Below are 27,983 nucleotides of genomic sequence, written 5' to 3' on the forward strand. Positions count from 1 at the left end.
TACAGAATTTATTTTATTATTCTGAGTCTGGGTTTTGTTCCTTAGACATCGTGATTCCTAGATGGAGGTGACTGTGTCCCACCTCCCTGAGTCATAGTCCCATGGGCCTGTTTCAATTGCTTTCCAGGTTCAAAGTGCACTGAGAAGGCTTCACAGTCTTAATACTTCTAGATGCTCAACTGAGGCAAAGTGACAAAATGGCCCCCCCACCCCCGCCCGCCAAAAAAATAAAACCCCAAGCCCCCAGCAGCTGCTGCTGCTGCAGCCGTATGAAAAAATAATACAAACTCTTCTTAAAAAATAGATTACACAGAAAGAACCCAGAGGACAGAGGGGCATGGGGAGGGGCAGGGGCTGCTCTGGCCACTGGCAGGGAGCCTCGGGGAGAGTCCCGGGATGGTGCTGAGATGAACTTCAGGGGGCTGGGATGCTGGTGGACACTGCCTCGTCCACTCTGCCCAGCCTCCCTCTGCTGCTCCTCCCAGCAGCTCTGGCCCTGGGACCACAGCCCCCCTCTCCCTCCAGGGACCCACCCTTCACCCTGAGGCCTGGTACCTGCTTCTCACTAAAGTGGCTTCAATAAAGAAACAAAAAGACCCAAAGCGAGGGAGGGCTGTTGCCCAGCCACGGGGATTTCCACTCCACAGGAGACGACCTCTCTCTGCTTTGGGGGTTTGGATAATTATCAATACCTGACGCTACCTAGACACCCCCTGGGGGGGTGATGGGCCCCAGACTCCCTGTTTGGCTCCTGGGAATAGTGATGAGCCACGGTCTGAGGCTGTCTGTCCTCTGGCCCAGCCTCAGAGGAGCTGCAGACGGGTAGAGTGTGCATAGGACAGCCGGGGCAGCGGGTGTGGGGTAGGGTACCGGGTATGGGATGGGGTACAGCTCACACGGGTCCTCCAGCTCATGCAAGGAGAAGCGTGAGGGGGTGGTCCCACCAAGACAGAGGTAAGGCAGGGCGAGGTGATGGTGTCTGTGCAGCCAGGCCAGCTCTGGGGCCGGGGGCAGAGGAAGGGCAGGGGCCACGGCCCACAGGGTAGAAGGCAAGTTAGGGCCTGGCACTGGGGAGGGGTCTGGGTGTCCGCTGCCCCGCTGAGGGTGCCACACCTGGCCACCGCACACAGAGGAATCTGGTGCAGGGTGGATTCTCCCGAGTCGGGGACAGGGGCAGCTGGGCGGGCCGGTCTCAGTCGGGGACCTCGGGGTGGGCGGGCAGTCCACTCTCGCCGCGCCGGTAGGTCTCCCAGAAGCCCCTGTCTAGCTGCTCCAGCTGTGGGCCCAGTGGCAGGTGGCCAGCCAAGTGCATGCGGAGCGTCTCCAGCCACTGCTCCAGCTTCACGAAAGAGGGCCTGGGGAGACAGGCAGGGGAATGGTGGGTTCGGGCTCTGCTGGGGACCACCCCACCCTAAGCCCCCAACCCACTCACCTCTTCTCAGGGTCCAGATCACAGCAGCACACAGTAATGGGGAAGAAGCTTGGGGGGCAGTTTGGGGGGCAGTAGCGGTCCAGGAAGCCTCGCACATTGAGGCCAAAATCCATGGTGCGCGGCAGGTAGTCTGGGTCAGCGTTCACCCGCCCGATGATCTGTCCAGCACGAAGCCCAGCAGTTACCCAGGGCCCCTGGGACTGGGCACCACCCAGGTGGGTTCGAGGGCAGGTCACACCCGGGCCTGGCGCCCCCTGGACCACCACACCCCTGGGAATGCAGGTGGCTGTGGGCAGCCCCGTTCCCAGAGCCTCCCTGGCCTGGGGCCCCTGCAGACTTCAGCCTGCAGCCTGGGAGTGTGAGCCCACCCTGGACCTACCTCGCACAGGACGATTCCAAAGGAAAACACATCCACCTTCTCGTCGTAGCTGCGGCCTGGATGAAGAGACCACTGTCAGCAAGTGCATGGGGCCAGGGATGTCAGCTGGTGAGGGTGCCGGGCCAGGGACCCGCCCACTGGGGGGATGCCCTGGCCAGCAGGTCAGGACAGGAGGCAGATGCTGGAAACCTCTGTAGCATCAGGCCTTAGGCTCTGACACTACCCGAGCCCACCCAGTCTGAGCCAACCTGTTGGCGGGGGTAGGCAGTGGGTAAAGGTGAAAGCCCTGGGCAAGGGGTTCCAGGCCCAGCTCGGTCACTAACCAGCGATGTGACTCTGGGCAGGTCATGGACCTAGTGGTGACCCCGAAAGAGAACTGCGTCAGACCCCTGGAACCTGTGAATGTTATTGGAAAAAGGGTCTTTGAAGTTACGATTAAGTTAAAGATCCTGAGATGAGACAATCCTGGATTATCCGGGTGGGCCCTAAATGCCATCACAGTTGTCCTTAAAAAAGAGACTGAAAAGGAAAAGACACAGAGGAGGAGGCAGTCACATGAAGACAGAGGCAGAGATTGGACTGATGTGGCCACAAGTCCGGACACGCCAGGATCAGAACCTATAAGCAGCAAGGAATGGACTCTCCCTTAAAATCCCCGGAGGGAGCACGGCTCTACTGGATTTCAGACTTCTGGCTTCCAGAACTATAAGAGAATAAGTGTCTGTTGTTAAGCCACCTGGTTTGTGGAAATTTGTTGCAGCAGCCTCAGGGACTGATACAGACTCTCTGAGCCTCAGTTGCCTCAGCTGTAAAATGGAAACAATACCTTCTCTCTGACGACTTTAAAAATAATCAGGACAGGGCTTCCCTGGTGGCGCAGTGGTTGAGAGTCCGCCTGCCGATGCAGGGGACACGGGTTCGTGCCCCGGTCCGGGAGGATCCCACATGCCGCAGAGCGGCTGGGCCCGTGAGCCATGGCCGCTGAGCCTGCGCGTCCGGAGCCTGTGCTCCGCACGGGGAGAGGCCACAACAGTGAGAGGCCCGCGTACCGGAAAAAAAAAAAAAAAAAAAAAAAAAATCAGGACAGCCACTCTCTATTGAATTCTGACTAGCTTACAAACCTTATCTAATTCTCACATTACTCCTTAGAGATAGGGACCATTAACCCCAATTTACAGGTTTAGCTATTGGGGGGGGTTAACTTTGGTCAGAGCTGGCGTTGAGATGACCCTGGCTCTGCTGCCCTGACCCTGTGTCTGCGTGTCCCCTGCCTGTGCAGAGGCTTTATAAAGCCCCAGTCTGGGCACACATGGGACCGCTGTGTAACAGGCCTGAAAAAAAAAGAAATGGAGTGGGAGAAAGGGGATCTGTGGGAGGCTGAATAACGGTCCTGGAGGTGTCCCCATCCTAACTCCTGGACCCTGTGAACACGCTGCCTTATACAGGACTTTGCAGGTGTGACTCAGTTAGGGATCTCGAGATGAGATTATCTTGGATCATTCAGCTGAGCCCTATGGGATCACAAAGGTCTTTATGAAGGAGGGTGGAGGGTCAGGGTCAGGGAAGGAGACGTGACAATGGACACAGATGTCAGAGAGAAGAGGCTACGTTGCTGGCCTTGCTGGAGGAGGGACCAGGAGCCAGGGAATGAGGCAGCCTCTAGAAACTGGAAAAGGAAAGGAAACAGATCCTCTCGCCTTGAGCCTCCAGAAGGAATGCAGCCCTGCTGACACCAGACTTCAGACTTCAGTGAGCCTGATACTGGACTCCTGACCTCCAGAACTACGGGATAATTTGTGGGGTTTTTTAAATAAATGTATTTACTTATTTATTTTGTTTTTGGCTGCACTGGGTCTTCGTTGCTGCGCGCAGGCTTTCTCTAGTTGCGGTGAGCGGAGGCTACTCTTCGTTGCGGTGCACGGGCTTCTCATTTGCGGTGGTTTCTCTTGCTGCGGTGCACGGGCTCTAGGCGCGTGGGGTTCAGCAGCTGTGGCTTGCGGGCTCCAGAGCGCAGGCTCAGTAGTTGTGGCGCACGGACTTGGTTGCTCCGCGCGGCATGTGGGATCTTCCCGGACCAGAGCTCGAACCCGTGTCCCCTGCATTGGCAGGCGGATTCCCAACCACTGCATCACAGGGAAGCCCTAATTTGTGTTTTTTAAGCCAAGTGTGTGATGACTGGTTGCAGCAGCACAAGGAAACCAACGACAGGACTCAAAGAGGGGCAGGGCAGGACCTCCGCCTCCTGCAGCTCCGCCTGGGACCGCGGGGCCCTGGGGGATGTGCCAGGCGGGGCTGCCGACTCACCGTGGATCATCTCGGGCGCCATCCAGTAGGGGTTGCCCACCACCGTGTAACGCTTTTTCCGGTCTGGCTTCTTGAGGCTCCGCAGGTCCTCGGGCTGCGTCTTCTCGTCCACCATAAGCCGCGCCAGCCCGAAGTCGGCCACCACCACGTTCTTGTTCTGGGTGACCCGGAAGTAGAGCCACACTGAGACACGCCCCTGGCACCACCTGCCCACTCCCTCCTCGACCACAGCCTGTGGTCCCTCAGTCACTGCCCCTTAGAGCCGGGCTCCCTGGGCCCACTTGTCCCCCATTGAAATACATCCCCCCCAAAAGCTTCTTTCAGGAAGCCTGCCCTGACCACCCCAGTCCACACACCCGGGCCCTCCTCCGGGCCCGCAGCCCCTGGTGCAGCCTGGTGTGGGCGGCTCTCCGTCAAGGCCACGCTGACAGCAGAGCCCCCGCCCCCGCACGTCTAGCGGCGTGGTGGGCGGGGCCCCCTGCTGTCCCTTCCCGGCCCGGCCCGCTCACCTCACGAACCAGGCAGTTGTGGGAGTTCAGGTCCCGGTGGATGATGTTCATGGAGTGGAGGTAGGCCTGAGGGTGGGGGGCACGGGGGTCAGGGGGCAGCCGTGCTGAGGGCCCCCAGCCCCGCCCTGGTCACCCCAAGGCTCCCACCTTCCCCCCTCCCACTGGATCCCCTCTGTCCTCTCTCAAAGCTTCCTGTGCCTTCCATTTCTAAACTTGTGAAGTTTAGGTGAGCGCTGGAGAACGTGTTTTGGTTTTCGTTTTTTGCCGCACCGCGTGGCCTGTGGGATCTTACTTCCCCGACTGGGGATGGAACCCGCGCCCCTGCAGTGGAAGCGCGGAGTCTTAGCCACTGGACCACCAGGGAAGCCCCGAGATGCTTTTATAAGTGGGGCCTGATCACCCAGCCCACACGCCCCGCGGCAATCGGAGCCTACTCACCATCCCCGAAGCGATGTCCTTGGCAAAGCTCACCCTCTGACTCCACGGGTACTGGCTGTCCTGGAGGTGGGGAGAATGACCAGGATGAGCCAACGGGGCCACAGTTGCAGGACATTGGGTGAGAGAGAGACAGGAAGGGGCGACTGTCCTGTAGGGTCTGATGACGCACCCCCAACTCTCTTCTACACCCACAACTGTCCCTTCTTTTTTTTTTTTTTTTTGCCATGTGGCTTGTGGGATCTTAGCTCCCCAACCAGTGATTGAACCTGCGGCCCCGGCAGTGAGAGTGCTGAGTCCTAACCACTGGACTGCCAAGGAAGTCCCTCACAACTGTCCCCTCTAAGGGCTGTGGGTGAATAATTCAAAACAATTTTCTAACAGAACTGGTTCCAAACAGTGACGGGGTGGGAGATACTCTTCTATAGTTCCTGACCCACCTCCTCTGAGAACAAAAACTCTCTTCTACTAAATCCCATTTTTTCGAGTTTTTAAAAAACCTGAACCTGCTTTCATGGTCCAGCAGAGACGGGCCTGGCAAGGTCACCTGCAGAGAGCTGCGGTGAGTCACTCTGGAGAACAGGGCTCTGGCTCAAATCATTTGGGGAAACACCCCATGCTCTCCCCCCATCTCCTTGGAGACCTCAAGTGGGAGAGCAAGGACATCAGAACGTATTAAAGATTCAGGTGCAGCCAGGAAGCCTGCGCTGGTGCAGCCCAGCATTTCTGAGTTGCACTGGACCATAGAATCCCTCTGAGAAGTTACACCTGTCCGGAGCCCGCAGGGACCATACTCTGGTGACAGCAGGTAATCCAACCTAAGGGACTGAGGACTCAGCGGCGACGGAAGGGAACAGGGTCTCCGGGTCTGAGGGTGATGCTGGGGTGGTGATGCTGAGCGTCGGATCCCGGGGCACCGTCAGCATCCCAGGAGAGCTGGAAGCTCCCCCGCAAACGCTTCTTTTTTAGAGGAGGATCGGTAATTTCATCCAAGCTGTCACAGCGAGTTCTGAATTTTATACGTCATGGCAAACAGTAAGTGACTTGGTTTTGCTTAGAAGCAAAACAAAGACCCTCTGGGAGAGGTAACCTATGGCAGGTGCACGGGGTTAACCTGACAGCCTGTGCATCCCCTCAGCAAAGCTGCCACCCTTCTCTGGGCCCCAGCTTCCCCCCCCCACCTTAGATGGAGTCAGTTGCTCCCTTATTTGATTCAGAATCAGGGTCTGGAGGGCCTCTGACACCAGAGGCCGATCCCCAGTGAAGAGCCTGGGAGGAGACTGGGACCAACAGAGGAGCCGCTGGGCCCAGGGTCCTAGGGCAGGAGCGGCTGGGACGGGTCTCAGGCAGGGGCTCTGCCCGGCACTCACCATGCCCTTGATGAGGGCCCGGAGCGTGCCACCCTTGATGTACTCGGTGATGAAGTTGAGCCTCTTGTCCTTGTAGAGCACCCCAATGAACTTGAGCACGTTGGGGTGCTCCAGGCATCGCATGACCTTCACCTGGTGGGGTGCAAACAGGCTGGGCCCATGTCTCCTTCTCCCCGTTTCCCACCAGAGGCCACCACGGACAGTTCCAAAGATGGAGGAGCCTTCAAGCCCCCGGGGTCACACCTGCCGGCTGCCGTGCTCTTTGCTTGGGCTGCTCCCACCCCCAGCGACGTCCTTGCCCCTCTCGCCCTCCTGGCAGATAGTTTCTCTTCTTCCAGCGTGGGCTTGAGCGACACATCCTCCTGGAGCCCTCTGCCACCCCATCCCCTCTCAATGGCGAAGGGTGGGGCAGGTCCTAGGAGTCTGGTGCAGAGGGTACAGCAGGCCCCTCACCCACCTCCTTGAGGAACGTCCGCTGGGTCTCCTCATCGAAGCGGATCAGCTCCTTCATCACCATCACCTCGCCTGTCTCCCGGTGTGTCACCTGCGTGGGGACGCCCAGGGGTTGAGACTCAGCACAGGCACGTGCTCTGCTCTAGGCCCGCCCTGCAGGAGGCCCATCCCCACCCCAGGCAGATGGACAGACGGCTTCAAGCCCTTCGCAAACTTTTCATGGGATGCTCGCAGCCCCCGAGGGGGTGGGGCTTAAGTCTTTTACAGGTGAGGAAACTGAGACTCAAGAAGGTTTCCCACCAGGGTCCACGGTCACCCAAGTGGCAGGAAGGGGGGTGGCCAGGGCTTGGGTCCAGGACCGCCTGACCCAGAGGCCAGTTCTCTTTCCTCTGCTCTGCTGGGCTGTCTCCTGGAAGTCAAATGGTAGCTCTACCAGAGATTCTGACGAGGGACAGGGGCTGGGGCCTGTCTGCACACGTGGGCAACCTGGCTGGTGCCTTTTGTATAACTCTGAACCTTCCAGTCTGGTCATAGCCAGGTGACATCAGAGCCAGGGAAGGGCTCGTGTCTTGCTGTGGGAGAGTGTGAAGGGGGTGAGCAGCCCAGAGGCCAGGAGGGGGCTGGTATTGGGCTCAGTAAGGGGGCCTGGGGGAGGGAGCCTTCAGGGTCAGTCCGGGCTGCCCTCCCATCCCCCACCCCGAGGAGCCACTTTTCGTGGTCTATCTATAGTAAGTCCCCTCCCCCTAACTAGCTCAGGGAGGTCCAGGTGGAGGAGAGCTCTGGCCAGCGAGTCTGGAAGCCAGATACCCGTCCACTGGGGCTTCCTGGGGACACTGGTGGGAGGAGGGTGGAGGACCAACGGGTCACACACAGGCTGCCCCCCTGCTCCCACCCACGGCCCCATCCCTGCCTGGCGTGCCCTGTACCTTGATGGCCTGGCCGAAGCAGCCCTTGCCCAACACCTCCCCGTGGATGAGGTCCGAAGGCCGGAAGATGCGGTGCGGCCGGCAGACCACACGGAGGGACTCGGAGCGACCCAGGTCCTTGCGCTGGGAGGCCGGGGAGCCCAGCGAGCCGGCGCCCGGGGACCTGTCGATGCTGCAGCTCCTCCTGGGGGGACACACCCAGTGCCCGCTGCCACCAGGTGGGCACCCGGACGAGGCCCCCTTGGGGGGAGGCCAGGTCTTGGCCCTGCCCCCTTCCCCCTACCTGCCATGCCCCATCGATGCCAGTCTATGTAGTCACCCGTACAGTCAGAAAGGGCGGCAGAGGACAGCTCTTCTGGGGCAGTCATAAGGCTCTTGCCCCATCCTGATGCCAGCACCCAGTGCCCTGTCTGGCTTGGACTTCCTGTTAAGGTAGGAATGTTTGCCCTAGGCCTTCTCTGCCTGGTGACCCTGGATCAGACGCTTTGTCTCCCAGCATTTGAGTCCCAGGCCTTGGAGTGCAGAGGCAGACTACCTGCCCAGAATGCCCACAGGTGGCCTTGCAGGGTAGCCTGAGCTCCAGACAAATGCAGGGGAGGAGGAAACACATGCCTTCAGTATCACTGTTTCTTAGCGTAAAGGCTGTCATCCCAGGTGTCCCCCTCAAAGCCTTGACCAGGAGTCCTGAGCAGACCCCTGCAGTGAGTGGCACGAGGACCAGCCTGCTTCTGGGCTTCTTCCTGGTGCCTCCCCACCTCTCTTTAAGAGGGTACAGGGCACTTGGCCCCTCTGGCCTGGACCACCACAACAGTCCCCCAGCTGTCTCTGGTACTGGGCACCTCCCCGCAAAGGGGACCAGAGTGGTCTCTGTGAAACACATCACTGTGCTGCAACACCCTTCGGTGGCGCCCCGGGATGGGCAAAGCCCGAAGACCCCAGCCACGAGTTTCTGCCTCAGAGCCCGTCACTCCCCAACACATCCGATGCCCCAGCATCCTGAGCTGCTGGCCAGCTGCTCCTCGAAGCCAGGGCGCTGGTCCACCCTGGAAGCGCTGTCATCCCCAGCTGGGGGTGCTGCTTTCCCCGTCTGCTCCTCATTCTCCTTCCTCTTTCTAGCCCCCTGCACCCCTTGCCGGCCTCCTTCTTTTTGCAGGGCTGACTCCCCCATCAGACTGTGAGCTACCGGAGGGTAGGGACCAGGTCCCATGCCCCCTGAGGCCCAGCGTCAGTGAAAGTACCAAGATACAGTACATCAAGGTGCAGGGCTGACTTACAGGACAGGCTTCTGCCGGCCGGAGCTGCCCGCTTCCCCGCTGGGAGTGTGAACCGGGGAGACCAGGGGGCTGGACTCAGGCCCGAGCCCGTGGCCCAGTGCGTCATGGGGGTCATGCTCAAGAGTCAGCTGGAGCAGGCGGCTGGTTTCCTGGATCAGCAGATCAATCTGGGGAGAGCAGGAGTGTGGACAGGTGAGTCTCAGGGGTGGTGCTCTCAGGGGAGCACCACATCCAACCAGACTCAGGACCCATACCTCGTCCAAGGGCACATTCCGGATGGGTGTGCCATTGATTTCCAGGATCCGGTCTCCAACGTGGATGGAATTCTTCACATCCGGGCTCATGCAGCCTGGGTCCACTCTGTGGGCATAGAGCGGTGGTCAGACCCCTGCTCACCCCACTAGGAAACCAAGGCCAAGGGGATCAGATCAGGAGCGTGGGGCAAACCATTCTATCTTGTGTGATCGGCAGGTGGCAACCGGCGGGAACACCGAATTCTGGTTTGGTGGGAAGAGTTCTATAGTAATTACAATGCTTGCCCCCTATGGGTGTGGAACTGGAGAAAAGTGGCATGCCCTCCAGGTGTTTGCCCCCCTATACTAGATGCTCGGAGGCTCCTGTTCAACAGAGCGTTGTCTCTGCCATGGAGGACAGACCTCTCCTTCTACCTGGCTGGTACGTGTGGGGCAGACAAGCGTCAAAGAGTCCTAAGAGGGTCTGGACCCACTGCTTCCTACCTGACCCCCAAACTTGCCCTGCAAGATGAAGCTAAGGCTCCCACTCCTCTGGGATCGGCGGGAAGGAGCCAGTAGCCTGGGCTGGGCCACAGCTGCAGGGTGGAGATGGGGCTGGTGCCCTGGATTACTTGGCCATAAACTAACTCACGGAATGGCCAACTTGCCAAATTTACTTGCTTCTTTTAACTCCTTGGTGTTAACTGTCTGATTGTCATTTTGTCTTTGTAAAAGCTTTGCAAAGAATGGTCACTTTGTCTCTGACCTGAGATGGGGAAGGGCTGGGGGAGGGTGGGCAGGACAGAAAGGAGACTGAGAGCTTTAAGAAAAACAGATTGCTAGCAATTTTTCAATTATCGAGAGTATATTCTCACATGGGGGAGAAGTGCTTCCTTACACAGGAAAGTCAGGTAATAAAAACAGCAGGAAGAACACAGAAAATCACCACTTTGTAGCCATCACAGAATTATCTGTGGATGCTAGAGTCAGTGAAAGGCTGCTGGAAACAGGATATTTACAGACTCATATCTCACAGATGACTCAAACTGCTTACATTGCAAAGGGGAAAAAACATCCTTTACAGCAGAGAGAGTGGACTGCACTTTAACCAAATAATCGAAGTTGACATCCCCAATAAAGGGAGCACTTCACTGACATCCTGTGTCTACCAGTAAGATGCACAGAGAAGGACACAGCATCAGTTATCTGGTTAAAATGCATGACTTAAACCTAAGGAAGAGGAACCCTCTGTAGAACCCCAATGGAGGGGCATGCTTCCTTAACTGACTTGCACTCTTCACACATGTCAAGGTCATAAAGGACAATGAAAAGCTGAGGAACTGGCACAGATTAAAAGAGACCGAAGAGACGTGAGGATTCAATGCAATGTGTGATCCTGGATTGGATCTTGGATCAAGGGGGAAACTGCCATAAAGGACAGTGTTGAGACAACTGGCAAAATTCGAATGTGGATTGTACACTGAATACAAGTGTCAATGTTAAACTTCCTAAATATCATCATTACACTGTAAGATACAATGGACAATTATGTAAGGGAATGTCCTTGTTCTTAGGAGAAGGTCTGAAGTATGTGGGGGGAGGATGGGTCAATGGTGCCTACAACCTCCACTCAAATGATTTAGTAAAAAAATAGCAATATGTACATGTGTGTATATACAAGTATATATATGTACATACACACAAATACATAGAGGGAGAGACACACATGCCTCAAGTGTGGCAGAAAGTTAAAATTGGTGAACTTAGGTAAAAGGTGTACAGGTATTCAATATACTTATTATTTTAGTAATTTTTCTGTAAATTTGAAATTTTCAGGATTAAAAAAGTTAAAAAATAGTGAATATATTTTCATGGATAAAGACTTCTTATGGATATAGCCTTAAAAATATATTCCTGGGCTTCCCTGGTGGCGCAGTGGTTAGGAGTCCGCCTGCCAATGCAGGGGACACGGGTTCGTGCCCCGGTCCGGGAAGATCTCACATGCCGCGGAGCGGCTGGGCCCGTGAGCCATGGCCGCTGAGCCTGCGCGTCCGGAGCCTGTGCTCCGCAACGGGAGAGGCCACAACAGTGAGAGGCCCGCGTACCGGAAAAAAAAAAAAAAAAAAAAAAATATATATATATATATATATATATATTCCTTAGGGAACTGCCTGGTGGTCCAGTGGTTAGGACTTGGTGCTTTCACTGCTGTGGCCCGGGTTCGATCCCTGGTGGGGGAACTAAGATCCCACAAGCTGCACAGTGTGGCCAAAGGGGGGAAAAGAAGCAGGAAAGAATGCTCACCCAGTGAGGGAGGCAGGGAGGAGGTGCTGTGGACCCTCTACTCCTAAAATTCTGCCCAGTTGTCAGGGACCAGCTGGTCTGGGAGTTTCCCCATCTCTCTCACCAATCTGTCTGTTCACTTGTGTATGGAAGGCAGCTGCTGGCCTGGCTGATGCTCAAGATGGGGGTGGAGATGCAGAGTCAAGCCCAACTTCCTCCTCCCCCCGCCAGTACCATCTTCACTTCTCACCAGTGCTTAGGCATGGGGCCTGGTACCTGGCAGGTATGTGAGAAACGTTGACTGAATCCAAAGAAAGCTGGCATGTGGCTCCCACACCCAGACACGGGGAACGTTTAAAACTATTTCTCAAGGGTCCATGAAGGCCCAGGAGAAATCTCAGAAGGCCCCAAGGTATCTGACTTCCTCATTGTTCAGACAGAGACCCCAAAAACCCGAGAGGACAAGGGAACTGCTCAACGTCTCATAGCATGTTATCAACTGCGTCAGCCCCTTAACCTTCATTTCTTCTTACATCTCAGACCTTTTCTACAACCTTTAGAATTTTCTTTAGGGATGATCTGCTAGTATCAAATCTCATTTTGTCTGCCTTAACATGTCTTTATTTCACCTTCATACTTGAAGGATATTTACATCAAGTATAGAATTCTAGGCTGACGGTTCTTTTTTGCTGGGTGCATTGAATATATCATTTCACTATTTCTGGCTTTCATTGTTTCTGTTGAGAAATCAGGTGTCAGCCTGTTCTGTTTTTGAAGGAAATTTTTTTTTTAATAAATTTATTTATTTTGGGCTGCGTTGGGTCTTTGTTGCTGCTGCACGCAGGCTTTCTCTCTATTGCGGCAAGTCGGGGCTACTCTTCATTGCAGTGCGCAGGCTTCTCATTGCAGTGGCTTCTCTTGTTGCGGAGCATGGGCTCTAGACGCAAGGGCTTCAGTAGCTCTGGCACAGGGGCTCAGTAGTTGTGGCTCGCGGGCTCTAGAGCACAGGCTCAGTAGCTGTGGCACACAGGTTTAGTTGCTCCTCGGCCTGTGGGATCTTCCCAGACCAGGGCTCAAACCCGTGTCCCCTACATTGGCAGGCAGATTCTTAACCACTGAGCCACCAGGGAAGTCCTCCCTATGGCTACTTTTAAAGTCTTTTCTTTTGCCTTTGGTGTCAGAGTTTCACCAGGTGGGGGAATCTATGGGTGAATTTCTTTTTAGTTTTCCTGTTTGGGATTCACTGGGTTTCAGTCTGTGGACTGGTGTCTTTTATCAGCTCTGGGAAGTTCTCCGCCATCGTATCTTCAAATACTGCCTCTCTCCCATTCTCTCCTCCTGTGATTCTAGATGGATGATTAGAGCTGCTCACTCTGCCCTCCGTGCGTCTTAACCTCTCTTTCCCTATTTTCACCTTGCTGTGTTTTTGCTTCTCCCTTCAGCTGTTTAAAACCCTCCTCTACTGCTAAACCCATCTTTCACTTCTAGGGGTTCTATGTGGTTCTTTTCCAAATTCATTTGCTCTTTACTCACTTTTCCCAAGGATCTCTTATTTATTAAAACATATGGAGCATAATTTTGTATTGTTTCTGATAATCCTACTATCTGCAGGTTTTGCAGGTCTGCTTCTGCCACCTGTTGTTTCCGCTGGTTCTCGCTCACAGTGCCTTGTTCTCTGCGATTTTTGACCAAATGGCTCACCTTCCTTGGGACGCTTATCTCGAGAAATTCTGTGAAGCCTGGAGGTGGGTTCCTCCAGAAAGGATCTGCATCTGATTCTGTCATGGCCTGAGGACATTACCCCTAGCGGAGAAGTACTTTAAACTTTTACAATTTTGCCTGGAGGTTTTCTGAACCACCCAGGCATGTGAACTTGGTTGGCAAACCCAAGTGTATGAATTCTCAGGGGAGATCCCCTCTCCCCTTCCATTTAGGTTCAAATCAGTTTATTTTCTAGTTCTGGGAGTTGGCTGCCAGGGGCGGCGGGGTGGGCGGCTGGTGGAAGGTGTGGTTTATTTCTTGTTCTTCCTCACCCTGAGAGCCCTTTGGGGGTTGCAGCTTTATGGGGTGGGGAGGCGTTCTCTTATTAGTCTCACTTTCCTTGAGCAAGTCAGGGCTTTGAGAGACTCAGCCATGAGAAGACTCGAAAACTGAAGCCTAATTCACCCAATTCAGATTTGCCCTTAAGTCATGGCTGCCTTCCGTGCTCTGCTGACACACCTGGGCTCCTTCCTTCACTTATTCCTGACCTGGTTACTTCTCTTTCTTGTTGCGTCATGCAGGGATTAAAGAAAACATTTAAAATATTTTATCTAACATTTGTTACTTTTTTTGGAGGAATGATTGAACCAGGCATCTGGTATACCAGTTGTCAGAGCTGGGTTCCATCTGGGCCCATGTGCTCACCCATTCTCAGGGCCCCCCTGCCCCAGGGTCAGCCACCCACCTAGAGCATCCGTGCCCACAGCTGCACCAGCTGCAGCCTCAGCAGGCCAGCCACTCACCCCTGGACGCGGACGGTGTGGGAGTGCTCTGTGCTGCAGCCTGGCGGGCCGTGAGGGGGGTCGATGGAGACCGAGAGACCACGTTTGCCATGAGCCGAGGCTGGGATGGATACGAGGGTGACTGTGTGGGGCAGGTGGGAGCTGGGGGAATCAGGCAGGATCTGCTCAATGACGGGGGTCACCACAGTCTGGTAGTAGCAGTGTCCGCTGCAAGAGCCACAGGCGGTGGGGACCCAAAGAGCGGGAAGAAAAGTGTGTCAGGACAGTCACCAGCATCACCCCCACCCTGATCCCTCAGCCCCAGGCTCTCTTCTCCTCCCACCCTCCCCTCACTGCTCCCCAAGGGAAGAGGAGGAGCTTGGCCGCCTGATGGGCTGGGAGCAGGAACTGGGCATGCTCAGCCCAGCCTTGCCCCTCTCCGGGGCTCACTCTAGGTTGTCTATGCTCCGTCAGCTAGCCAAGATGAGGCCTGGGGATAAGTCCAGTTCAGCAGGAAGTCATTAAGAGTCCATTCGGGATCCTCAAAAGTCATGCTGCCCTCAAATCCAGCTTTATCAGTGTTGCCATAATAAAGAATTTGTCTGGTCTTTGTCCCTGGCTCCCGGGAAAGAGGCTCTAAATCCTTGGAACAGGAGTATCTTCCTTTTTCTTGAGCCCTTCACACACTTGAGCTAATGTTAATGAGATGACTCAGGCAGCAGGGAGGTGGGTGCCGGTCACCAGAAAGACTGACCACGTGATGAGAGGGCTATGGCTCTGACCCAGCCTGACCTCGGGGAAACTGAGTTCAATCCATGCCCAGTGATTCAATCAATTATGCTACATAATGAAACCCCAATAAAAACTCTGGTGATGCCAGGGAGGACGGGTCACACGTCTTGATTCCATGGGTGGAATGCTCAGAAGCTGTGCATTCGAGACCCTCCCGGACCTCGCCCTTTGCGTCTCTTCATCTGGCTGGTCCTGATTTGCAGCCTTTAGTAAAAAACTATAATTGTGAGTATAGTGCTCTCTTGAGCTCTCAGTCATTGAGCGAAGTATCAAAGCTGAGAGAGCTGTGGGAACCCCTGACTTTGCAGCCAATCGGTCAGAAATGCGAGCGGCCTGGGGACTCCCAAACTTGTGGCCGGTGACTGAAGTCAGGGTGAACTTGCTGGGGACAGGTCCTGAGCTCACAGGGTTGGTGGTAACTCTGAGGGTTGGTGCCAGAACTGCACAGCAGTGATGTCAGTAAGAAAGCGGATGTCTGTGGGACTTCCCTGGTGGTCCAGTGGTTGAGAATAAGCCTTCCAAGGCAGGGGATGTGGGTCTGATCCCTGGTCGGGGAACTAAGATCCCACATACCGCAGGGCAACTAAGCCCGTGCACTGCAACTACTGAGCCCACGCGCCGCAACTAGAGAGCCCGTGCGCCACAACTAGAGAGAAGCCCGCGCGCCACAACAAAAGATCCCGCGTGCCGCAACTAAGACCGGACGCAGCCAAAATATTAAAAAAAAAAACGAAGAGAAAAGAAAGCTGATGTCTGAGGCTTTCTCCACCTGATTGCTAAGTCTTATATTTCCCAGTGGTTTCTACACTGTCACTATGACTGCCCCCCACATGGAAACGGGAAGGGCCCTGGCGTGGGAGACGTGTGACACGGTGGGGGCACGCCAGGCACAGGGAGGGGCGGGGCACTCACCAGTAGAGCTTGGAGTGCTCCACCAGAGTGTAGGTGTCTCCATCACCGATGAAGGTCCCACATGTGAGGCAGATGAAGCATTCGGGGTGGTACTTCAGCTCCCCGGCCACCTGGAAGGGGAGTTGGGGGGGTGGGGACAAGCCACCTCAGCAGCCCCTTCAGCCCCCATAGCTCCTCCCCTCGGCCTCCTCTCAGAAGGGCAGCCCCAAACCAACTTCGGGGCAGACAGAGTTGCCTCCATAATAGCGGGCTGAGGGATACAGACAGAGAAACAGGCTCAGGAGGCACAGAGAATCAGAGAACTAGTGAAAAGAACAAGAGAGATGACGGGAGAGAGATCTGGAGCAGGGAAACCTGTGAAAACACATACACATGCACGCACGCGCGTGCACGCACGCGCACACACACACACACACACACACACACCACACACGTGAGGTGTGTGAGTGGGGGAGGGGTGCTTACCATGACCAGCCCCTTGGTGATGTGCTCTGAGCACCCGTGGCAAGACTCGCCATAGCGGGCCCAGTAGTCCTTCTTGCAGAAGAGCTGCCCATCCTTCTCATAGTACTGGTGTGAAAGGGAGGCACTGCATTCGCAACACCTGGGTGGAAGGGGAGCTGGGGCTCAGAGGGGCCCACCCCTCCCACACACCTGGGCCCTTCCAGTCTACAGGCAGCACTAGAGAAAGGTGTACCCTCTGGACGGGAGCAGCCTGTGCCGGGGCACAGGGCTTGGCAAGTGGAGCCGGGGATGGATTCAGCGCCCACCCCCACCCCCTCTGCCGTGGTCCCTCAGCCCGAAGCCTTGGTACTATGTGCAGCCTGAACAACCACCCTCAGCAGTTCTGCACCCAGGGTGTCTGGCCCACTTGCTAGACCTGGACTGAGAGGTGCTACTCATCTGAGTCCCCTGTCCCTTGTCGTGAAGGAAGATGGCCAGCGAGGGCAGGCAAGTTACTCTCAGTCACCCACCAGTCAGGCCCAGGGAGGGTTGGAACCTGGGAGCCCAGGATTCAGGTTTGGGGGAGCGGGGCTGGAACACACTGTGAGCCCCACTCTTCCAGTCTAGTCGGCTTCCTCTCCCTCCCCCTCCCCCCACTCCCAGCAAAGTGGAGGCAGCTCTGGCAGCTGATGTAGATGGTGGTAACCTTTCGGCGCTGTGAAGACCTACTAAGTGCTGGCACCTTCCCATTTTCTTGCTTAATAAATTTACTAATTCTCACAGGCCACCATGAGGCAGGCATGGCTACCCTCGTTTTAGAGATGAGGCAGATGAACTTAGGAGGGTCTACCCTGCCCAAGGTCACAGAGATGGGCACCATAGGCCCCATGAAGATACTCCCAGTTCCACCAAGATACAAGGCAGGAGTTCAGCTCAGTATAGACCAGTCAGTCAGTTAAGAGAGGGGATCTCCAGGCTCCCTAGGCTTCAGCCAGCCCCACGAGTGCTGCCAGGCACAAGAACGGGGTTCAGCATAGGCAGCGGGAAGGCCTGGCTGGTGGGGCCCCTGAAGGGCAGATGGGGAGAAATGATGTACAGGCTTCTTTCTATGTGCCACCCCCCCAGGCCAGGAGCTAGACCTACATGCCTGACGTCTTTCCCGTCAAGTGTCCTGGTCGGGTGGGGACCAGCAGCTCAGCTAAGCCAGGGTAATAAGCAAATGCTAAAATGTGGGACCCCCAGAGACTGACACCCTCCTCAACCCCGGGCACAAGCCCCACTGGGTTCTGCAAAGCCTGACCCAGGGTCCTGGCATGCACAGGTACGTTTGGGCCGGAGTACACACTGCGCAGAGAACGGCTAGGGGACCCGTCCAGCTCTGTTGCTGTCTGGGTGCTCTGGGTGAGGTACCAAGGTCGCATAGGGATAGGAGGGCCCAGGCTCAGAGCGCATGGTTCAGTGGGGGAACAAACCAGGAGACAGGAGGGCAGGAAAGACTGGGGCTGGGTCAGAGAGCACTGTGCACCAGGCAGCCGGGAAAGCCTCCGCTCTACCGTAGCCTGCACAGGGCAGCACTCATTGACTGCACTCAATGACTGCTCCTGAACTAGGGAACTGGGGAGGGGAGGGGGGAGGAGGAGGGGGAGGAGGGAGGAGAAGGAGGGAGCGCAGAGCAGCAAGAGTGCTGCTGGGACACTGTCCCTTTAAGAGGATCCAGCCAGTTCCCCATTGTCTGGTAGCCTGAGGGAAGGGGCTGGGGACCACAGCTTGGGGCTTTGGGCAGGGGGCGGGCAGGGGAACACAAAATGCCCGGGTTTTGGAAGCCAGGAAGGCGGGGTCTGATGAGCTCTCTCAAAGGGATGGCGAGTGGGGAGGGAAAGCCTCTGGAGGCAGCGCTGGGATGCGGGAGGCTGCAGCGGAAGCAGCGGCTGGACGGGAGCCATGACGTCATCTGTTGCCCCTGCAGCCCTTCCTGCCCCCACAATCGCTGCCGACTGCAGTGGGTGGGCATCTTACCACGGGGCGGGCGACAAGGCAAGGAAGGCACCGAGCCAGGAGGGAGGACACCCGGGGACGGGGAGGTCCCCGGCGCAGCCCCCAGGGGGCTCTAACCTAGCAGGAAGGTGCGCAGCAGGAGATCAGGCTCCGCAAACAGGCGGGGCGCAGGCAGCGCACGGTGACCTTGGGGAGATACCCCACTCCCTGTGCGGATCGGTGATTCACTTCGCCCTTCCGCTGACCAGACCCACCAGCCACGAAGCGCGTCACAAGAGTGTCACCGCGGGAGTCTCCCCCACAGCCCCAGGCTGCAGGAAGCAGCCCCCCTCCCCCACCTCGGTGGGCGGGTCAGTCGGGGCTCTGGAGCGGCCGCCTTCCCCCCGGGGAGAGAATGCTCTTCTGCCTGCAAACTCCTAGTCCTTCTCACGCACAAACATTCGTCACTGTAGCAGCCCTGGAAGACCCCACGTTGCTTCACTCAGGCTCTGTGAGTGCAGTCAGCTCCCTGATAACCACTTCCCTGAAGCCTGATCAGATGCGCCCATGGCCCCCCACGCAGCCTGCACCGCCAGCCTCTGCCATTAACCTGCCGGCTCCCCGAGGTCCCAGACCAGGCACCTACAAACGCTGGTGCCCGAAGAGAACAGAAGTGCTTCCTGCCAGACTGGTTCACTCTGTGCACTCAACCAGGAGCAGTTCCCACCCCCAGCGTCCTCAGAACTGCTCCAGGGTGCCCTGGCTCAGCCTCCATCTCAGATAGGGGATCTAGCCCAGGCTCACATAGTAGTTTGGTGGCTGGCGCCTGGGGCCTCAGTGGACCTTTGCCGATGGAAGGCACACAGGCGCCCCTGACTCTGTGCATCCCCTCACCCCTCAGGCCCGCATCGGGCCAGGAGCCAGAGGAGGCAGGTGGGGCAGGACATGCCTGGCTCTTGGGGTGCCCCCCAATGCCCCTGCCCCTACAAAGGGTGTCAAGAGAGTAATACCAGGTACAGCGTAGCCCTCTCCCAGAGCAGCAAAGGCAGAGCCAGGCTTGAGCAGGAGAGGAGGGCACTGTGGGGCTGGAGGGGGGATGAACAGGCCAGGCTGGGAAGCAGTGGAAACCCCTACGGCGACAGGTCCTTCCCTCCCAGGGGTGCCCTCTACCCAGAGCCACATCCCTGGACACCAAGGGTGAAAAAGAGCAGCTGGGGGACCAGCCTTAAGGGAGACCTGTACCAGAAGGGCCAGGAGTCTCAGCGGTGGCCTGCTTCCCCTCGACAGGCGGCCAACAGTGACCAAGGAGTTTCAGTTCTCCTGCCCCATTGCCCGGCCTCAGGTGGGTCTGTCCCGCCATGGCCTCCAGCCCCAGCCCTCACACCAGGGGCCCCGCCTGAGGCCTGGGACAGGTGGGGAGGGGGCTTTCCACTTACTTAGCCCCTCGGAGGAAGCAGCATCTTCTCAGGTTCGAGGCCAGCATCCTTTGCTGCTACCTATCGCAGGGGGGCCCCAGAGGCCTACGGGGAGTGCAGGGGTGGGCCGGACAGGCTGTTTCCCTATCCTACTCCAGGCACTCAGGATTGGAGGCTGCAGAGGGAGGGGCCAGCGTGGCCACACGGCAGGGGAGGAGGATGCAGTGATGTGGGTGCAAGAGGACTTGGTCTTAGCTCACAACAGGAAGCAGCTGAAGGGCCTACTGCCTGGGCTCTGGTGCAGGCGGGGAAGCTTGGCCGGCACTGTGTCCTCAGCCCTGCACACCCGAGAAAGGCACCCTCCGTGCCCCCCGGCCTCTGCTGTAACAAAGGCACTGGAGCCTCTCTGGGGACAGGGAGCAGCTGCTTCTTCTGGTGCTGCCCCCGAGGGAACAGAGCTTGACTTCCATGGACAGTCCATCCTCTTTGCCTGCAAGTCCCCCAAAGAGGGGGGCATCCCAGCCCAGGCTCCGGCCCCCAGTGCCAGCTGTGCACTCAGCCCTCCTCATCCAGGGTCAGCCCAACCAGCCTCCAGGGAGATGTTACCCGAGTTACGGCAGCCCCAGGGCTCCTGAGCTGCAGGCTTCTGGGAAGGGACCTCCCAGAGGCAGCAGCTGGGCAAAGGGAAGCCTGGACCCCCCTGAGCCTGGCCACGACCTCCCAGGAGGCTGGAACAGAGAAAGGGGCTGGCTCTGCGGTGACAATGGGCCCACAGCAACTCTGTCGCTGCAAGGCTCTCGGAGCCCAGGGGCTGGTGGCAGCCCCGCTTCACGGCACTGAGATGCTTCCAGGGGCCCAGCAAGCAGCGACTCCTCTCTGAGCTGCTTTCCTGACTGTCAGGGGAGTGAGGACACCGTTGGCCTCAACCAGGTTTGGGGGCTGTTGGGAGGACCACACGCCACGGGGCCAGAAACACTGTGTAAGTCGTGGAACCATGTGGAAGCCATGGCTCTTACTGCCTGTGGGCCCTCCCTCACTGTGGGAGCCTTCCCTGTGTCCCCACCGCACCGGGGCCTAACCCAACATGCCCCCTCCCTACCGCCCCCTCCCGGGGCCTCAGCCCTCTGCTGGTTAACAGGGCAGGGACCCCTCCAAAGCTAGGTTCCACGCATCCCGCCCCACTGCTGCCCTTCTGTGGCTTCTGTGGCTGCACGCCTGGCCCTCCCCCATGTCTCCCAAGGCTCTACCTCCCTCCCCACTCCATGCACCGGGGCCCCCAAAGTTCTTCCCTGGATTTCTCTTGGCCTCTTCTCAAATCCCATCCCCCCGCACTGAGTAGGCTGTTGTCTCTGCCCTTCCCACCTCTGACCGGCCTCAGATCACCTCGGCCAGCTTTCGGGAGGGCACTGCCTCCCTGGCTAGCCTACTGCACCTGTACCTCAACAAGGACAGGGCACAACTCCTCACCAACACGGCCCCCAGCTCCACCAGAGCCAACAGACCACTGGCCTCCTCTGCACCCGGGGTGAAAAACCAGACTCTGCTGTAGATTCTGCCCCTGCCACTCACCAGCCCCCAGCTCCACCCCACAGCCCCTGACTTCTTCAGCTCTGCAGTGACTTGGAGTGAGACAGACATAGGTTCAAGTCCCAGCTCTGGCTGTTGCAACTTTCAGCAAGTTACTTGATTTCTCCGAGCCTCCATTTCTTACGTGGAAATCGAGCGAATAACGGCCCCTCCTACGGTTATGGTGAAGGTTTAATGAAATGACATTACAAGAGTCACCAATGAATAGTGGCTAATATGACTAATCCTTGCCAAATATCGTCCCTTCTAGATCTGAAACTCTCTCCACTCTTAGTCACTGTCCTATGTCAGGTCTTATGGGCACAGAGCCCCGAACTTTTGACAGTCCCTTCCCTGCCATGTTACCACCATCTGCCCACCGGGATGGCATTTTTCAATAGCACTTCTGCCCACATCCCTCCCCTGCTTTCTTACCCTCTCTGCTGGCTCCCTACTGCCCTCAGAAGCTACTGATCTTGGCATTCAGGGCTCTTCACTGAATCGATCCTAACTTTGCCTCATCATCATGTCTCTCGACTCACTCTGTTCCAACTAGATGAGCTGATCCCGGGCCTTCAACGGTTTGCACGGTCCCACCTCCCTGTCTGCCTGTTCAGAGGCCCGTTCCTCCCTGAAGGCCTCCTTCTGAACACCTGATTGGGAACCCCAGGACACGGAGCCCGCCTCTCCTCTGGGCTCCCCAGCCAGTGTGTGTACTGTGTGTTCATTTCGCTCACTGGCTGTGTATCTTCGGTCAAGAGAATTAACCTCTCCGTGTTCCGATTCACGGAGACAACACGTATCCAACTATAAAAAGTTCTTAAAACAGTGCCTGGCCCTTCCTAAATTGTAGAAAATGTTAAGACATTTTTATAAAAGAAAAAAAAAAATCCTTGTCGGAGCCTCCCACTGCCCAAATTAAACTCCTTCGGCCGGTGGTTGATGCCCTGACCCCAGCTGGGCCTCACCACTTTACCTTCCCTCCTTTTGGGTGCTTTCCTGCCTGAACGCTGCCGTTTACTGACTGGGCCAGGCCCCGTCACCATTCTACCCTTTGCACCTGCTGGGCCCTCTGTCTGGAGCTGCTTTCTACCACACTTCTCCATGTGGGAAATCTCACATCCCCAGCTCTGGCCCTACAGAGCTATCTAAGGCTACCCCCTGCCCCTGCTTCTCAGGACGGTGCTCCTGGATTGCTGGGCCACCTCTGGGTCCCCATGTGCTCCACCACAGCTCTGGTCCTACTCTCCTACACTTGGGAGTTGGTGTCCGGAGGGAAGGGACCGGTCTTACTGGATATGCATCTTCCAAACTAGCCTGGGGCCCATGAAGGAGGCCCAGCTCCTCCCAAGGCCTCTCTGTGGAGCACCAGCACCTGGAAGGCAGGGGCGCACTACCCTCCACTCCTCCCCCACCAAGGAGCCAACAGGCCTTGGTATTACGAGCATAAACGCAAGTCTCGCCTTTTCTCTCCTTTTCTGTCTAGAATGACAAAAAAGAAAGGCCTCCAGAGATCTTCTAGTCCAGATGCTTCATTTCACAGATGGGGAAAACTGAAGCCAAGGACTTGCTGGAAGTCACAACCAGAGATGGCACCAGGAGGGATGGCCACGTCTCTGGCAGGCCTTGCTTAGGGCACCCGAGCTCAGGTCAGCCTGCCCTACCTGAAGCAGTCTGCGTGCCAGTCAGCATTCAGGGCCTGGAGGTACTGGCCATCGTAGATCCTCTGGCCGCAGCTTGCACACACGGGCAACTCGCTTCCTGCAGGGGTGGAAAGGGCGTTAGGAACCATTCTCAGGAGGCGCAGTTTGCTGCAGGCCTGCGCTGGCCTGCGCCAACTCCACATGCACCTCCACAAACCCTCCTGTACACACGCAGCGCCCAGGCTGAGCAGTCGCTGTACAGAGCAGGAGAGAGAATGCACGTCTGAGAGTCTTGCTGAGACCACAGCTGAACTACCAAGCTCCTCTGGGCCTCAGTTTCTCTCTCTGTAAACTGAAGAGGAGGAGCAGATGTCCGCCAACCCCCAGCAATGGCATCCTTCAACTCAGGGTCTGGCACGGTAAATGCGGAGAAAGAAAGCAGCACGATTTGGAAATAAGGCAGTGGGTGACACTCTTGTCACAGCCCCCCTTCCTCTCCTGCCTGCCCAGTCCCTTCAAAGGGCAGGGACTGGACAGGGCTAGGTTGGTGCGTCCTGTACTGAAGCCCCCTGGAAGGCTTGGCTATGCCGTGGCCTAACATGGGGCCAGGGCCGTAGGACTGGGCTCCCAGACACCTGCTCCAGGGAGGCCCGGCACCTCTTCAAGAGGGCCACTAGGCATGCTTAGTCATCCCTGGGGCCTGACACCCTTGGAGCTGGGTGGGCCCTGGAAGATCTCCCAGCCTGCCCCTTCCCATTGTACAGTTGGGGAGACTGAGCCCTGGAGAAGGTAAGGCTTGCGGGGTCACCAGCCAAGCTCCAAGGCCACAGTCTGCCCCTCCATGAGGACCCAGGGACCTAGGAGCTACCATAAGGTGGGCCCCTGCTCCAAGTGGGCCTTCAGGGACCTGGGGGAGGGTTGGCAGTAGCCCCAGGGGAGGGCAGGGCTGGAGGAGCTGGCATAATAGGACTTTTGTTGAACCTGGTGGACCTATGAGATTGCTTGGATGAGGAAGCCCAGGAAAGGAGACCCCAGGGAGAGAATCTGGGGGTCTTCATAACCCTAACTGTCCTGCAAACCCAAGCCTTGGGCCCCAGTAGGGGGAAGGGGCAGAAGAGGCGGCTAGGATGAGAGTCATCTTCCCAGCCAAGACTGATGGCAGGCACTGGGTTTGGTGCAGGGAGAGGGGGTGGGGGCCCCAGCATACATCCAAAAGTTCCCCAGAGGCGCATCTCTGCTCTGTCCATTCTGCCCCCAGGCTCCCAACACCAGCACCACGGGCCAACTATGTGGCCCTCAACTGTACAAACGAGGAAACTGAGGCCCAGCAGGCAGCACCTGGCTCAAGGTCACGGAGCCGGCCAAACGCTGGGCTGCGAGTCAGGGCTGAGGCTTTCCCAGCGACTCTTTCTTCCAAGGCCTGTTCCAAGGGATAAGGGCGAGCCCCGGGTGGACACAGCTCGCGGATGGAGGCCAAGACTGGGCGAGCTGTGCCTGGGATTCCTCCCGGGTGGTCGTCGGTCGGGGGATGGGAGAAGGCGGGGATGAAAGGGAGGAGGGGCCCTCCGACTGTGGGAGGGCAGCCCACCGGGGCCGAGGAGGGGGAAACAGGGTGGGAGCTTTTCAGGGAGGGGCCTGCGGGCTTCGGAAGGACGAGCTCATCCCGGAGGACACAGGGGCGCGGCCTCGCGGCAGACCCAGCCTCCGCGGCGGCCAGGCCCGGCCCCCACCCGTGCTCCCCGCTTCCCCTTCTCCCCCAAGCGCGGTGCGCCCGCCCGCCCGGCCCCTTGGTCGGCGCCCCGCCGGCCCGCACCCCGCGCACCTTCCTCTCCCATACGTTCTTCCCTCCAGGTGCAACAAAGTAGCGTCAACCTCATGCACTCGGCGGGGGGCGGGGCCCGGCGGGGCTGGGGCTGGGGGCGGCCCGGGCCCCGCAAGCTCGCCCGCAGTCGCCGCCGCCGCCGCCGGCCCGGGAGGCGGGGGCGGAGAGCGCGGGCCGGGCAGGGATGGGCTCGGGGCTCGCGGTGCCGCCGCCGCCGCCGCCGCCGCCGCCTCTCAGACACCGGTTCCGGCACCGGCTCCGCGCCGCGGCGGCCTGGGGAGCAAGCGGAGGGGCGGGCCGGGGCGGGGCCTCGGAGCTGCGGCACGGGGGCGGGGCGGGGCGCGAGCGAGCGGCCGAACTGCCCTGCGCGGCCCCGCCCCGCGCGCTCGGCGGCGCCCCGCCCCGCTCAGCTCCTCCTTTCATTCATTCTTCCTGGAGTGACAACACTCTGCTCCGCGCCACTTGGCCAAGACGCCTAAGCCCAAAGCTGCGGCTTAGGTGGAATGCGTGCTCTGATGCGGCAACCTAGGGGGTGTAGAAGCGACAATTAGGGGCCTCGGTTTCCCTGCGGGGAGCCCCTAGACCCAAGCTTGCTGGATGGGGGCCAAGAACCGAGACCCGACCCGGAGGAGACTTTGTGGATGGACCCTGAGGACAATAGTGGTTGCCTTGGGCAGGGGCGCCGGCCAGGTCCTCTCCTTCTCTGAGGCCTGCAGAGAGGGCAGGCCCCAGCAGGGTTTGCGGGGGAAGGCGATGGCCCACGTCTCAGGCTCTCACCAGCTAGGCAGGGCGCTAAAGGAGCAGCCTCTGGGGGAGACTGTAGCAACCTTGCTCAGGGATTTGCTCCTCCCAGTGCTGGAGACCTGGAGCTGGCGCCGCCCTGCCCGGCGTTCCGGAGGAGGCAAGGCTGAATGGGGTTTTGGCTGAGGGAAGTGGCCAGAGGAATTGGGTGGTCCCCAACGCACAGGTGCTCAGTCCAGCACTGGAAGCGTGGAGCACCCTGCCAACAAGTGGAGAATCCTATCTCCGCGAGGCCCACCGCCCACTTCGTCGTCCTACTGCCTGGGAGCCTATTCGGGGAGAGGTTGAGCCACATGCTTAAGTTCACCCAGTGAACAAGGGACAGAACTGCCCACACTCCAGCTCCAGCCATCAAGTTTGTATAGATTTTTCTCTAGTCAGGGCTTGGGTCCAGTGGCCTACAAGGTGGGCATTCATCCCTGGGTGCAAAACAATTACCTGGGGGAGGGAACAAAATATAATTTTTCTTCCTCCCTCCCTCCCTCCTTCTTTCTTCCCTCCCTCCCTCCCTCCCTCCCTCCCTCCCTCCTTCTTTCTTCCCTCCCTCCCTCCCTCCCTCCTTCTTTCTTCCCTCCCTCCCTCCCTCCTTCTTTCTTCCCTCCCTCCCTCCCTCCTTCTTTCTTCCCTCCCTCCCTCCCTCCCTCCCTCCTTCCCTCCTTCCCTCCCTCCTTCCCTCCTTCTTTCTTCCCTCCCTCCCTCCCTTCCTTTATTTATTTATTTTTTTTGCGATATGCGGGCCCCTCACTGTTGTGGCCTCTCCCGTTGCGGAGCGCAGGCTCCGGATGCGCAGGCTCAGCGGCCATGGCTCACAGGCCCAGCCGCTCCGTGGCATGTGGGATCTTCCCGGACCGGGGCACGAACCCGTGTCCCCTGCATCGGCAGGCGGACTCTCAACCACTGCGCCACCAGGGAAGCCCACTCCCTCCTTTCTTAATATTCAGATTGATGCTGGTGCCCTCATTCTGTCTGCTGGTCAGATGGCCCTAAAGCACTTATAGTAAAGTGTCCCAAGGAGGTGTGGAGGTCCTCGGAGGCTGGACAGCAACGTTTTTTGCTTGTTTGTTGCTTTCCTATAGGGTATATATCAGGCAGGGTCCTGGCACGAAACAGAGAAGCACTCAGCAGGGATTACTGAGCAGAGTTTAATAAAGGGGATTTTACAACGGACTGGGCAGCATTAAGGGAAACCCATGAGGACACTCACGGCCTCAGGAGGTGGCAGCAGGTAGCACCCCTGGGTGAAGGGGCTTGAGAGAGGGCCCCAGTGCAGGGTGCGGGGGGATACTGAGTGGACCTAGAGGGGCTGTGGGCCTGTGCCTGTTAGGTAGAGGAACTCACACAGGTTTTTTTTTGTTTTAAAATTTATTTATTTAAAAAAATTTATTCATTTATATATATATTTGCTTCATGTGGGCCCTCTCCAGTTGCAGTGAGCAGGGGCCACTCCTCGCCGTGGCGTGCGGGCCCCTCACCGCGGCAGCCTCTCCCACTGCGGAGCACGGGCTCCAGGTGCGCGGGCCTCAGCAGCCGTGGCACGCGGGCTCAGCAGTTGTGGCTCGCAGGCTCCAGAGCGCAGGCTCAGCAGCGGTGGTGCACGGGCTCCGTTGCTCCGCGGCACGCGGGATCCTCCCGGACCAGGGCTCGAACCTGTGTCCCCTGCATTGGCAGGTGGAGTCCCAACCACTGCGCCACCAGGGAAGCCCCTCTCACCCACTTTTATAACACAACTAACCCTTACAGAGTAGACTTGTGGCTGCAAAAGAGTCTTGAAAAGAAAGCAGGTTGAAGATGATGCTGATACTGCAAGACGAGCGAAAAGACAGAGCTGGTACTTCCCTCTCTTGTCGGAGCTCCTTGTCAGACACGTTTCCCGTTTCCTGGTGAAACCAAAGACCAACTCATCAGATCTGACATATTCGGTCACATTGCTCATCCAAGTTATTAAGTCTTTTTTTAACTGAAAGCAAAAAAGCAATTTTGTACTTTTAATAAATAAAAGCATTCAACTGTTGTTCATTTCATCTTTCGAACATTCTTCTTAAACTCTGCTTTTGCATTGTTATGTGATGAACATTTTTTATTATTTGTATAGTCAATTATGTATGTAATTTATAAGTGAATGTGTCTATGTGTGTGTTGGGGAACAAATAATAATTTGGGTGTGGGCTTCCCTGGTGGCGCAGTGGTTGGGAGTCCGCCTGCCGATGCAGGGGACATGGGTTCGTGCCCCGGTCCGGGAAGATCCCACATGCCGCGGAGCGGCTGGGCCCGTGAGCCATGGCTGCTGAGCCTGCGTGTCTGGAGCCTGTGCTCCACAACGGGAGAGGCCACAGCAGTGAGAGGCCCGCGCAACGCAAAAAAATAATAATAATAATTTGGGTGCAAATTAAGAGCTCTGGCTTGGATGCGTTGTTTTAGGTGCCTGTCTGCCATCCAAGTGGCAAATATATGTGATATTTGCTCAAAAATATTTTACTGATGGGGTTCATGATACAAGTTTTCTAGATGAGGGGTCCAGAGCCCTTTGGGAAAG

General features: G+C 57.5%; 1 protein-coding gene across 1 annotated transcript; it reads right to left on the bottom strand.

Annotated features, from left to right (window-relative positions):
* On the bottom strand, nucleotides 1–24,877 carry LIMK1 (LIM domain kinase 1). Its single transcript, XM_060033136.1, has 16 exons — nucleotides 24,650–24,877; nucleotides 22,849–22,945; nucleotides 16,251–16,389; nucleotides 15,786–15,895; nucleotides 14,103–14,309; nucleotides 9,337–9,442; nucleotides 9,083–9,249; nucleotides 7,809–7,992; nucleotides 6,887–6,973; nucleotides 6,430–6,561; nucleotides 5,063–5,122; nucleotides 4,625–4,690; nucleotides 4,116–4,272; nucleotides 1,812–1,867; nucleotides 1,433–1,590; nucleotides 1–1,355 (listed from the first exon to the last, which is right to left on the bottom strand). Exons 1-16 carry the CDS (start codon nucleotides 24,702–24,704, stop codon nucleotides 1,193–1,195), a joined length of 1,944 nt encoding a protein of 647 aa, XP_059889119.1. The 5' UTR covers nucleotides 24,705–24,877; the 3' UTR covers nucleotides 1–1,192.
* Nucleotides 24,878–27,983: the final 3,106 nt, after the last annotated feature.

This window comes from Delphinus delphis, chromosome 15, assembly GCF_949987515.2.
Source record: "Delphinus delphis chromosome 15, mDelDel1.2, whole genome shotgun sequence".
Lineage (NCBI taxonomy): Eukaryota > Metazoa > Chordata > Mammalia > Artiodactyla > Delphinidae > Delphinus > Delphinus delphis.